Consider the following 13546-nt stretch of genomic DNA (forward strand, 5'->3'; position numbering starts at 1 on the left):
TAAACAAGTTTTTGAACTCTGGAGTTTCAGTTTCCACATCTCTGAAGTGGAAGTAATGACACCTACTTTAAATAATTGGTATTAAGAGATTACATTTTATACAGACATATAATAGCTGCTCAATAAGTGGTAGTATTTGTGTGTGCATGCACCTATACATGCACTTTGGTTTCATTCTTGCAGTAGCAGAGGCTTTTAGTGCAGTTTCTGGTATTTTTCTGTTGCCACATGTTTTTGCTTAAATGTTTTTTTTTGAGACAGTGTCTTGCTCTACTGTCCAGGCTAAGTGCAGTGGCACAATCATGCCTTACTGCAGCCTCAACCTCGTGGGCTCAAGTGATCCTCCCATCTCAGCCTCCCAAGTAGTAGGACCACAGATGTGCACCACCACGCCTGAGTAATTTTTAATTTGTTTGTAGAGATGAGGTCTTGCTTTGTTCCCCAGGCTGGTGTTGAACTCCTGGGCTCAAGCAGTCCTCTTGCCTTGGCCTCCCAAAGCATTGGAATTATTTTGAATTCAAAAATTCTGTGTACTAGGAAAGGGAAACAAAATTTAAAAACTTCTGTGGCAGTATTGATTGAATTGCCATTTTTTTCTGGTTGTTTTGAGACAGGGTCTCACTCAGTTGCCCAGGCTGGAGTGCAGTGGCATGATCTAGGCTCACTGCAGCCTCCAGCTCCTGAATTCAAGCAATTCTCCTGCCTTAGCCACCCAAGTAGCTGGGATTGCAGGCATGCGCCACCACATCTGGCTAATTTTTGTAATTTTTTTTTTTTTTGAGACAGAGTCTTGCAGTGTCGCCCAGGCTAGAGTGCAGTGGTGTGATCTCTGCTCACTGCAACCTCTGCCTCCCATGTGCAAGCAATTCTACTGCCTCAGCCTCCTGAGTAGCTGGGATTACAGGTGCATGCCACCATGCCCAGCTGATTTTTGTATTTTTAGTAGAGACAAGGTTTCACCATGTTGGCCAGGTTGGTCTTGAACTCCCGCGCTCAAGCGATCCACCCACTTTGGCCTCCCAAAGTGCTGGGATTACAGGCGTGAGCCACCTTCCTCGGCCAAATTTCCTGTTTTTTAAATGTCTTTTTTTCATAGTCTTTTATAAAAATGAAAATATGTAGATTTTAGAACCATTTGACAAGAATAGGTAACAAAAGTACACTGCATGTTTGTAAGTGATATCCTTTCCATCACGTTTTAGACCTAATTTTGGATCTTGAATTTAGAATATATGATGCCGTGAAAAGAATATATGATACCCGTTGTGTATTCATTTGATAAAATAACTTTTGTTCATATTTCTTTACAGAAATGTTATGAACAGAAGCAGTACAAAAATGGCCTCAAGTTTTGCAAGATGATTCTGTCGAACCCAAAATTTGCTGAACATGGAGGTATTGTCTCATGTGAGAGATTGCTTTAGGGAAATCAAATTCTAAAACCAGGGATTAACAGTGAAAGAAGAGTATTTCCCAGATTGCAAGGCCTTGCCATTCTCTATTAGAGTGCATAAATGTTCAGCATTTTTTTAATGCTTTATATGAGTCTTCTAGATTACCGGTATTATCTTTAAGTATATGTACTTAAGGATAAGATTAGGATGGTTGGTTTATCTATTGGGGAAAAATTGGAGAAAGTATGTATCAGTATGTTTATGGACCTGATTTCCTTTATTACTTTGAATAGAATTTTAAGTTTATACCTTGGTTTCCTGTGTGTAAAATTAGGACAAAATTTGCGATATAAAAGTATGAAGATATGGTCACCTGCACTTTATTCTTTGGTAGATGTGTTTTTTTTTTTAGTATGTGCTGACATTTACATATGATATTACTAATTTACCATTAGATTGCATATTTCGGGTTGTTTTTCTAACACTGGTGTTAATAAAGTTTGTATTTTCTTGTTGTATCCTTTTTCAGTCATAGCCAGTGTTAGAAGGATGGATCAGGATAGACATGAAAGTTACGATCCTGTAGCATAGCAATGCTGGTTGAGGTTACTCAGTGTCAGACTTGGGTAATGGTTGAGATCATCTTATTGGGAAAATAGGCTGACCTTGCTCACTTTTCTAACACCATTTAAAAGATTCGTTGAAGGAACTGGAAAGAAATCTTCATTTCATAGAATTAATTTTAAAGCTTGTTTTCAAGCTTTTTAGCTGTGGAACCTTTGTCCAAATGGAGCCTGTGGGAAAGTTCAATATGTGAAACAGATAAAAGGTGTTGGAGAGGGGTTTGGACCACAGGATCACCATGTTCTGAATACCATAGAGTCTGCGGAAATCAGTTTGAAAATCATTCTTCTTGCGTAATTCCCTTGTGGATAATTCAGAGAATTATTTCATTCTAAACCACCTTTTATTAACTTTCTTACATATTTTTTGTTGCCACTACCATCATCCAGTGTTGTGGTCTTGAAATGTGAACTGATGTAATTAGCCTAAGTGGAATTTGTTGGAATAAACTTGCTATCAAAAATGAAGTCTGTTCCAATATTGAATAAAGTGAGGTTTAAATTATGTGTATGTCTTTATTAAGGTAAATTGAGTGTTTTTGTGTGGTTGTAAATCAGATTGATTAGAATTGACCTTAGGTAAGAGCTGTGGGACTGCGATGGTAGATTTAATTCCATAAGACTCATGTCTGCTTTGTTAATTTTTTTTTAGACAGAGTCTCACTCTTGTCACCCAGGCTGGAGTACAGTAGCACAATATTGACTCACTGCAACCTCTGCCTCCTGAGTTCAAGCAATTCTCCTGCCTCAGCCTCCCCAGTAGCTGGGATTACGGGCGCGTGCCACCATGCCTGGCTAATTTTTATCAGAGACGGGGTTTTGCTGTGTTGGCCAGGCCGGTCTCGAACTCCTGACCTCAGATGATCCACCCGCCTCAGCCTCCCAAAGTGCTGGGATTATAGGTGTGAGCCATTGCGCCTGGCCTGCTTTGTTAATTTTTTCAGCAGAGTAATATCAACCACTTTTACAGAGTCTTGTGAAGGGCAGAAGCCATTTTAGCAACTTTGAAACTGTGGAATTTCAGAGGACTTCGGCTGCTAAGCTTTAAGTAGCTATTTAAATGTAGTTTTATTTTTTCTACTTGGAGGGAAGTTCAGACTGTGAGATTAAAAAGATGAATTGGAGCCGTAGTAATCCTTCAGATCTCAACTATTAAAGTACTATTAAGATAATCATTTTCTGTCATTTGTAAATAGAGTTTAAAAATTATTTTTCAGAGACTTTGGCTATGAAAGGATTAACACTGAACTGTTTAGGAAAAAAAGAAGAAGCTTATGAATTTGTTCGTAAAGGACTTCGTAATGATGTCAAGAGTCATGTCTGTATCCTTTCGCGGTAGTTAAATAGTTTGTTTTAACTAGTTTTTTCTTAATTCAAATTAAATTTGTACTATGAAAATTCCAAATGTACGTAGAAGAGAGAATTTAATGAACTCTGTGTATCCATTACTCAACTATAATCATCATCAACATTTTGTAATATTAGTTTCGTTTTTGCTTGTGCCCCTCCTCCAATATTAGTTTCGTTTGTTCTCTACCCTGTGTTTATTTATTGGAGTATTTTAGAGGAAATCTTTATAAAATGTGTTTACTTCTGTTGTGCTTAGTGTTGGAGAAAAGTTACTTTGATAATTGTATGTGACTTGAAACCTATTTTTTTCTTAAACATAATTAACTGGATGATACTTTCCTATTACTCCAAATACTGACTTTTAGTTAATCGTATGTTAAAATTTGTGTGTCTTAAACTTTCTTCTAGACATTTTAGAAGAAAAACTTATTTTAAAACAGATTTTGCTTAATATTAAGTATGATATTGGTTCTTCAGCTTGGTTTCTGTTAACACGGAGACATAGCTGTTACTTAATTTGATCTTTATAATTGTGTTTTTCTTTGGGCAATATCCCAGTGTGTAAAAAAAAAAAAAATTTTTTTTTGGTTGGGGAAGGAGTCTTTGTTACCCAGGCTAGAGCGCAGTGGCATGATCTTGGCTCACTGCAACCTCTGCCTCCTGGGTTCAAGCGATTCTCCAACCTCAGCCTCCCAAGTAGCTGGGACTACAGGTGTGCACCACCATGCCCAGCTACTTTTTGTATTCTTAGTAGAGATGGGGTTTCGCCATGTTGGTCAGACTGGTCTCGAACTCATGACCTCAGGTGATCCACCCTCCTCGGCCTTCCAAAGTGTCGGGATTACAGGCATGAGCCACCGTGCCTGGCCAAAAGAAATTTTTTTTTTAAAGGATGGATCATTGAATTTGACTTTCATTTGTTTTGCTTATCTATATGTTTATCTGCATTTTTTTTCACATATTGCCCTTGCATTTTAATTTGTTACTATTAATTCACTTAGCCACGTACTGGTATTGAACACAAATAATCTCAGTAGTGTTTTCACATATTTAGCTTAGGGTTTTCTCAAATTACTAAATACTTATTTCTTTATCCCAGTGCTTACCCCAGAGTGAAGAGAAGGGCATGTAAGTATGATAGTTTTGTGGGGCTTTTGACTCCAAGATATGCTAAGACTTTAATTTATAAGAAATAAAACTTATTTTTTGTGGCCTTTAATATAAACTAGGAAATTAGATGATAGTTACACGTTACTTTAGAATTGGTTGACTGTAAATTTGTTTCAAAAGGTAGTTGCAGTTTTTGTATATATTCTGTTTCAAGACATCATGATGAAGAATAGGTGAATGTTGAGGTTGCTGGGGTAGGAAAGTGATGGGATAGAGGGTAGAAAATGTGAAGAATTTTTGCCAAGAATTCTTTAAGGTTACTTAAAATATTACAGAAAATTTCAAACATGTACACAAGCAGAGAGAACAGAATAATGACCCCCTCCCCATGTGGCCATTACCCAGCTTCAACAATTGGACAATTATCAACCAAGCCTGATCTGGTTTCCTCTTTAACTTCCCCTCACTATTCCCCTTTCCCAGACCCCAGATCATTCTGAAACAAATTCCAGGCAAAATACCATTTCCTTAATGTAAGTTTTATATTAGATATGTAGCATAGTGTATTCTAGTGTCTGTATATGTCTTTGTTTCCTTAACTTAATAGGTTGGCATGTATATGGACTGTTGCAGCGTTCTGATAAGAAATACGATGAAGCTATAAAATGTTACCGAAATGCCCTCAAATTAGATAAAGATAACCTGCAAATTTTGAGGGATCTCTCACTGTTGCAGATCCAAATGAGAGACCTTGAAGGTTACCGAGTAAGTACTTCATTCTTAAATGTACGTGACTTTACAGTAGATATAATTTAAGAGCATGTGAATTCAGAATGAGGTGAGCATAAGCCAAGATCACGTAGATTTGATTGTTTGTTAGAAGGTGTATGTCACTTGGGACCTTCCTCCTCAGTCATAGTGATGGCACTTTTTACTTGAGTATCAAAAAAGGATAACTGGTGGGGTGCAGTGGCGCACGCCTGTAATCCCAGCAGTTTGGGAGATTGAGGTGGGAGGATCGCTTGAGGTTAGGAGTTAGAAACCAGCCTTAGCAACATAGGCCAGACTCCGTCTCTTCAAATAAGAAAATTAGCTGGGCATGGTAGTTCACACCTGCAGTCCCAGCTACCCAGGAGGTTGAGGCAGGAGGATCCCTTGAACCTATGAGTTGAGACTCCAGTGAGCCATGGTTGTGCCACTGCACTCCAGCGTGGACAACAGAGCAAGACTTTTTCTCAAAAAACAAAAACAAAACTGGTTTTTAAAACATTTTTGATTCATTAATTATTTTTTAAAAAGAGACAAGGTCTTGCTATGTTACCCAGGCTAGTCTTGAACTCCTAGGCTCCAGTGATTTTCCCACCTCAGCCTCCCAAAGTGCTGGGATTATAGGCATGACCCACTATGCCTGGCCATAGCTGTTTAACTGGAATATGTGTGTGCAGCTGCTATACTAGATTATTTGTAGGTTTGATGTTTACAAATTTGGTAAACTAATAGGGCTTTTATAATTGAAACCTAAACATAAAAGTAGCTTTTAAAAATTATTGGTTAGTAGATATTTTAAAAATGTTAGAAGGGTTGCCATAAATCAGTCTTTCTGTAGTTCAGACCTCTTCAGATTTGCATCTTCAACTCTCCTGGACATCTCCATGTGCTTATTCCACTTAGTATTGTAGAATCACTATGTCCAACTTGGAATTCTCTTACTTTCTTATGAGAAGGAGGCCACTAGGTTCTAACAGTTTTCTTTAAATACATTATTTATACACTTCTTTTGCCCTCTACTGCCATATAAGCCCTCATACCCCATGCCTAGATTTTTGCAGCCACTTTAAGGGGTCTGCTGAACTTAGTAATAATAATGGCACCACTCTTCAAAGTGTGTATTTTTTTCTTCAGCTGTGCTTAGCAGCTTAGATGCGGTTGGAGTTAAAATCAGTTATCTTTAGGAATGAGGCATAGAAATTAAGAATATTGGCCAAACAATGGTTGTTAAAGTGGATTGTGAAATAAATTAAGTTGAAAGAGAGCTAGGCCTGGTATTATATGTCTTAATCCTGGCTACGTGAGAGGCTGATGTAGGAGGATCGCTTGAGGTCAGGAGTTTAGTCCAGCCTGGGCAACATAGGGAGACTCTGTCTCTAAAAGAAAAAAAGGAGAGCTGGTGGTGAAAGTGTGAAGGACCCAGGAAGTATAGATGCTGGTGGTGTCAAAGAACAAGGGTAGGAATGTCACCAAATGATAGTGTTGGCAGCATGGGAGCTGTAGGTAGAGAGTGAGATACCTAAATTTATGATTTCTGGGTGGCAGTAACTCATAGGGTATGACTGTGGGAGTGGGCCTCTGAATGGAGTGGAGGAGAAAATCATTAAAGATTAGAAAATCTTGGGACTTAGAGGATAGATTGTGGGATGGGTGATACACATTAGTTTTGCATTTGCCCAGGGTAACGCCAAGAGTTGGCAGAGAAAATAATACTGACCTACGCTTTAATAAAGGATTTGGGAATGACAGAGATGCAACAGTAAAAATAAGGGATAGTGAGATGTTTGGGTGTTTCCCCTGGCTGTGTCTGTCCTGTGTCTGGCCAATTATTACAATGTATTTACACTGTAAATACATGTAATTCATATAATAGTTTTATAAGTAGCAAAATGTGGTTTAAAAAAAAACCATCTTAGTCTTCTTACAGAATGTTTAGTTACCAAAAAAAAAACAAAACTCATTATTTAAAGGTAATTTAATAAGGGAGTCCAAAGGCATGGGCCCCAAAGATGTTTCAGTGACAGTCTCACAGTGACTATTACAGGATATTCTAGAACTTTAGTAATTTAGGTAAGAAACATAAAAAGTACTTTTATTTTATGCTGAAACTGATCTTTGTTGATATAGTTCATTAGAAATGTGTTAAAGGTTAGATTGTTTTCTTTAATGAAATAATGAGAATGTTTAGCAAGTTAAAATGTATTTTTTTAGGAGACAAGATACCAGCTTCTTCAGTTGCGCCCCACACAGCGTGCTTCGTGGATTGGATATGCTATTGCATACCATTTGCTGAAAGATTATGATATGGCCCTAAAACTGTTGGAAGAATTTAGACAAACTCAGCAAGTAAGAATTTTAACGTTTTCTTCTACCTTCACAAATGGAGTAGTTGACTTCTTAATTGTCCCTGCCCTCAAATGTGACTTGAAGTATTTGAGACCTATGGAAAACTGGAAAACTTTTTTACATAATTGGAAACAGTTAAAATGTAGGATTTTTCTTCTCTCTGGTTTTTTTTTTTTTTTTTTTTTTTTTGAGAGACGGAGTGTTGCTATGTTGCCCAGGCTGGTCTCGAACTCCTGGGCTCAAATGATCATCCTGCCTCCCAAAGTACTGGGATTACAGGCGTGAGCCATCACGCCTGCCTCCACATTTCAATGGAGAGTATTCTACATGTGGATTCAGCTGCAAGTTGATGGAGATGGTGCGGATTGAGTCACTTCACTTAGAGTTAATCCCCAACGTTGAGTCTCTTTTCCACTCCTCTGTTTATCTGTCATTTCATAATCTTGACCCTGTCTGGAGTTTTCCAGAACAGATAGGCATTCTCCGTAGTAATTTCCTCTTTGTAGATGCTCTAGAATTGGGCTTCTTCCATCCTGTTTCACTTATTCCTTTGCATTCTGTTTTCTAGAAATTTGTTGAAATCTTATATAGTATCTTCTATTTATGGGTTTTTATGTTTTTTAATCTGCTATTTTTACTCTCTTAAGGGAGGAAATAAACTGTGTAGTAAGGCTGCCATCTTTACTTAGGTTTTTAGCTTTTTACCTCATACCAGAGAATTCTTGATTAGAGTGGTTCTTTGTTTTTATCCAAGAATCAAGTTCTGACCGAAAGATAGTACTGTATCACATTTGGTGGACTTGATAAAAAACTTTCCTTTAAACACAAAATTATGACATTTTGATGGTTAAATTTAGGTGCTTGCAATTTCTTTCTTTCTTTCTTTCTTTTTTTTTTTTTTTTGAGACGGAGTCTTGCTTTGTCGCCCAGGCTAGGGTTCAGTGGTGCAATCTCCACCTCCCAGGTTCAAGCAGTTACCCTGCCTGCCTCAGCCTCCTGAGTAGCGGAGATTACAGGCCTCTGCCACTGGGCCTGGCTAATTTTTGTATTTTTAGTAGAGATGGGGTTTCATCATGTTGGCCAGACTGATCTTGAACTCCTGACCTTGTGATCCACCTGTCTCGGCCTCCCAAAGTGCTGGGATTACAGGTGTGAGCCACTGTGCCTGGCCAATTTCTATTTTCTTTTCTTTACTTTTTTTTTGAGAAAGGGTCTGACTGTGTTGCCAGAGCGGAAGTGCTGTGGCTATGCACTACAGTCTTGAACTCTTAGGCTACGACTAGGACTTGAAATCCTAGCTAGGACTTCTCCAGAGACTGAGGTATGAGGCAGGAGGATCGCTGGGACTACGGGTGTACCACTGTGCCTGGCAACGTTGGTTTTTTGAGACATAATGCTGCTGCATGTTTAATAGACTATAGTATAGTGTTAATAAAACTTTTTTAGTTTAGTTTTTTTTTTTGAGACCGAGTTTCACTCTTGTTGCCCAGGCTGGAATGCAGTGGCAAGATCTTAGCTCACTGCAACCTCCACCTCCGGGCTTAAGCGATTCTTCTGCCTCAGCTTCTTGAGTAGCTGGGATTACAGGCATGCACACCATGCCAGGCTAATTTTGTATTTTAGTAGAGACGCGGTTTCACCATGTTGGCCAGGTTGGTCTTGAATTCCTGACCTCAGGTAATCCACCCACCTCAGCCTCCCAAAGACCTGGGGTTACAGCTGTGCACCACTGTGCCTGGCCAATGGAACTTACATGCACTGGGAAACCATAAAATTATGTCACTCACTTCATTGTGGTGACATTGTGGAACCAAGCCCACAGTATCTCCAAGGCATACCTGTAATTTTTCATTGATCTTTCATTCTGTGACCTTGCTAAACACTTTTATTAATTCTAGTAGGTTTTTTTTTTTTTTTTGTAGATTCTGTAGTATTTCAACCATTTTTATATTTGTATTTAGGATTTGTTGACCTGTATCACTTGCGGGTAGACAGAAGTCCCACCCCATTATTTGTTTTAAATAATGCATTCATTTTTGGTGCTGTTAATCACTCTTCTGTTTGTATCTGCTTGTGGGTTGCCTTCTTGTTTGTGCGAATGACTCTCCTGAGAAGGCAGTTTAATTAAAGGTCTGTAACTGCTTTTATATAATTATACAAATAAAGTAATTTGGTCATTTTTTTTCAGGTTCCTCCAAACAAAATAGATTATGAATATAGTGAACTGATACTATACCAGAATCAAGTGATGAGAGAGGCAGATCTATTTCAGGAATCTTTGGAACATATAGAAACATATGAGAAACAAATATGTGATAAACTTTTGGTGGAAGAAATTAAAGGTAAGTTGGCTTCCCTTTTTTTAATGTCCTCAAACAGAAAACAAAAAGCTACATATTTTATTCTCTCCTAAGTCTTACATGATACTTGTTATGTATCTGGCAAGTTTCCAAACACTTTATTATTAAGCCATTATTAACTAGTTTAATCCTTAACAACTCTATGTTGTAGTTATTATATCTATTTTGGAGATGAGGGGAACTGCGGAACTGAGAGATTGACTAACCCCAAGTCATACAGTTTAGTAAACTGGAGAGTGCTGGATTTGAATCCAGATTTCATTCCCTTAAGCGGTATATTATTCTGCCTTCATATTGAATATGTATCTCTGTATATCCATATGTAGTTAATTAAATACAGTGAGAACCATAATTGATGATACTGGGACATCATGAACACAAAGGTCATTTATTTTCATTATGGGCTAATTATGAAGACAGGATCCCTATAGTTTTAACAGCATTCATCAACAAAGGGTCAAAAAAAATTTTCACAAAGCTTTGCTCATTAGTTCTCTTTACCTGAGCAATATTGTATTAAATTGAATGTCCAGCTAAAATAATAGTTTAGAACTAAAGTTTCATACAGTTGTAGGACCTCTGAAGTCTGAAGCTTAATAAAAATAATAGCTAATATGTATTTTAAAACTCTCCTTCTATTTGAGCATGGTAATTGCTTAAACTGCTTTATTTCATTTAATTTTTTAGCACTTTTAAGATGGATACTATTTATTAACCCCATTTTATAGTGGAAGAGACTGAGGCTTAGAGAGGTAAAGGACTTGCCCAAAGTCATCCAGCTTTTTAAGTGGTAGAGTTATAGTTTCCAAGCACATCAACACATCCTTGTGACTTCAGAGCCCTTACTTTTTTCTAAAAAATAGACATTTTCAGGACAGTTTTAGATTCACAGTAAAATCTAGAAAAAGGTACAGAGAGTTGCCATATGTCTCTGTATACCCACAGCCTTTCCCACTGTCATTTTCTGTGGGTTTTGACAAATGTATAATGACATGTATTCACCACTATAGTATTATACAAAGTAGTTTCACTGCCCTAAACATCCTTTGTTTCACCTTTCCATCCCTCATTCCTGCAAACCCCTGGCAACCACTGATCTTTTTACCCTCTGCATAGTTTTGCCATTTCCAAAATGTCATATAGTTGCAATCGTACAGTATGTAGCCTTTTCAGATTGGTTTTATTTTTGCCAGATCATTTCTTGCCTGAGAAAGATTGGCTTCTTTCACTTAGTAATATATGCCCTTTTTCCTATGCCCATTTCATGAGCTTCTTACTTTTAACCAGTATACTCTTTCTGGTTAATGTATAGCACATGAGTGATTTAGTTTTTATTGTAATTAATATTAATACCAATATTAATGACACTTTTAAAAGTTATTGATAAAATATGGGTAAATAATTAAATATTCTGATTTCTATCTTGTTCCATTACTTATTGATGGGAGCAAAGAGGAAAAAAGGCAATTATTTTTCCTTTCTGAAATATTATTGTCGTTTCGTGATTAAATCTTAACTCCCTTGGGTTGCTGTTTCTCTTTCTTGATATTTGTCCTGTAGCATCAATAGGAAATGCATTCAATATAATCCATAAGTTAGATTATTTAATCTTAAAAAAAAATAGGGAATGCAATTGTTAGATTATTTAATCTTAAAAATAAAAACAAATAGGGAATGCAGTTTTTGAAAAGTAAATATGGTACAGTGAAATTAATTCAAGTCAGTATAGGCCGTGAATGGTGGTTCACACCTGTAATCCCAACACTGGGAGGCTGAGGTGGGAGGATTGCTTGAGGTGCAGGATTTCAAGACCAGCCTGGGCAACATAGTGAGACTCCATCTCTACAAAAAATTTAAAAATTATCTGGGGCCGGGCGTGGCGGCTCAAGCCTGTAATCCCAGCACTTTGGGAGGCTGAGACAGGCGAATCAGGAGGTCAGGAGATCGAGACCATCCTGGCTAACACGGTGAAACCCCGTCTCTACTAAAAAATACAAAAAAAAAAACTAGCCGGGCGAGGTGGTGAGCGCCTGTAGTCCCAGCTACTTGGGAGGCTGAGGCAGGAGAATGGCATAAACCCCGGAGGCGGAGCTTGCAGTGAGCTGAGATCCAGCCACTGCACTCCAGCCTGGGCGACAGAGCGAGACTCCGTCTCAAACAAACAAACAAAAATAAATAAAAATTATCTGGGTGTGGTGATTCATGCCTGTGGTCCCAGCTATTTGGGAGACTGAGAAGGGAGGATTACTTGAGCCTGGGAGGTTGAGGCAGCAGTGAGCTGTGATTGTGCCACTAGCACTTCAGCCTGGATGACAGAGCAAGACCTTGTCTCAAAAAACAAAAATAAATCTGCAGATTGCCTATAGTCACCTTTATCCTTATATTGCTAGTGAGGGTAATTTGGGGGCCATTAATTTGAATACATAGCTCATGCTTTGTATTATCTACAGAGACAGATCATGGTATTATTTTTAGATTTTCACTGAACTTTGCAGGTCCAGATATTCACAGTTTTCTTTGTGGTCATTAACTTTTTACGATCCTTTAAAAAGCTTTAAAAGTTGGAGATTTCTGCTTATGTATGAATATGTAGGGGGGTGTGTGTGTGTGTATATATATTTGTCCTATGCATTCCTTTGCTTCATGGTAGTAGCAAATAACAGATGTTTTTTGAAAATGAAAAATATGCTGTTGTCTTATTATATCTGGGATAAGCAGGGTAACAATTGGCCAGAAGATAATCGTGGAGGAATTGGGCACATTTAAAATTTTCAGTAGCAGATATTTATATGTATTCATTATGTGACAGGCAATGTGCTAACTACCCACTTTTCTCCCCGTCACAAAGCTAGTTAGTGGTGGAGTTGGTAATTATTCCTAGTTCAGTCTAATTGTAGAGTTTGAGTGATATATAAAAATAGTAAAATAATAGTACATAAAACCTGCTATAATGTACTGCCTCCTCCAACATGATGAAAGGAGAAATAGGATGACTTGAAGACATTTTAAAGGGTTGTTTGAAATAGATTGTTTGGGGAATGAGTAATTTTGAGGGCAGGAAGCTGAGGTATGTTCTTTTTTGAGACTCTCCCCTTTATCTTGGATTAGGTGTGTTTCCATCATATTAGAGAGGTCTGGGTCCTCATTCTCCACACCTTCTCCTAATTTGTGTGGCTTAGTAAAAGGATTTGACCTTTTACTGACCCACTCAGCTAATCTGTACATGAACATGGCTTGTGTGGTTTCCTATTATAAAGCGGTGTTTAGTGTTTTAATTTCACTGAGTTAAACTTCTCCAGTTTTAGTGATCTTGAAAGGAAACAATGAGAATTGAGTGGAGAATTAATACATGAACTGATAGGAAAGATATATTCAAATCTTGTAGTAGGAAGATAGGAATGTTCCCTAGAATTATTTGCCAGTCTAATTTTGATGTGTTTGTGTGTGTCTTTAGTTATTTGAAAGGGTATGATATGTGTGTAATGCAAAAGTTTTTTTACTAACAAATTAATGTCCTACGTATGTGTTTGGAGTGTAAGAGGGAGCCAAAAATGAAGGTTCACTTCTGAAGGCAAGCTTCTGAAGGCAAGCTATG

The 13546-nt window shown here is 37.7% G+C and overlaps 1 protein-coding gene across 1 annotated transcript in view; it reads left to right on the plus strand.

Annotated features, from left to right (window-relative positions):
- NAA16 (N(alpha)-acetyltransferase 16, NatA auxiliary subunit) overlaps positions 1-13546 on the plus strand; it is a 66179-nt gene that overhangs the window by 4265 nt on the left and 48368 nt on the right. Inside the window, exons 2-7 of the mRNA XM_011990266.1 lie at positions 1311-1395; positions 3235-3339; positions 5085-5242; positions 7457-7591; positions 9780-9937; positions 13060-13187. Of these exons, the coding sequence (XP_011845656.1) occupies positions 1311-1395; positions 3235-3339; positions 5085-5242; positions 7457-7591; positions 9780-9937; positions 13060-13187 (769 nt within the window). The remainder of the gene's footprint in view (positions 1-1310; positions 1396-3234; positions 3340-5084; positions 5243-7456; positions 7592-9779; positions 9938-13059; positions 13188-13546) is intronic.

The sequence above is a fragment of the Mandrillus leucophaeus genome, unplaced genomic scaffold, assembly GCF_000951045.1.
Source record: "Mandrillus leucophaeus isolate KB7577 unplaced genomic scaffold, Mleu.le_1.0 Scaffold375, whole genome shotgun sequence".
NCBI lineage: Eukaryota > Metazoa > Chordata > Mammalia > Primates > Cercopithecidae > Mandrillus > Mandrillus leucophaeus.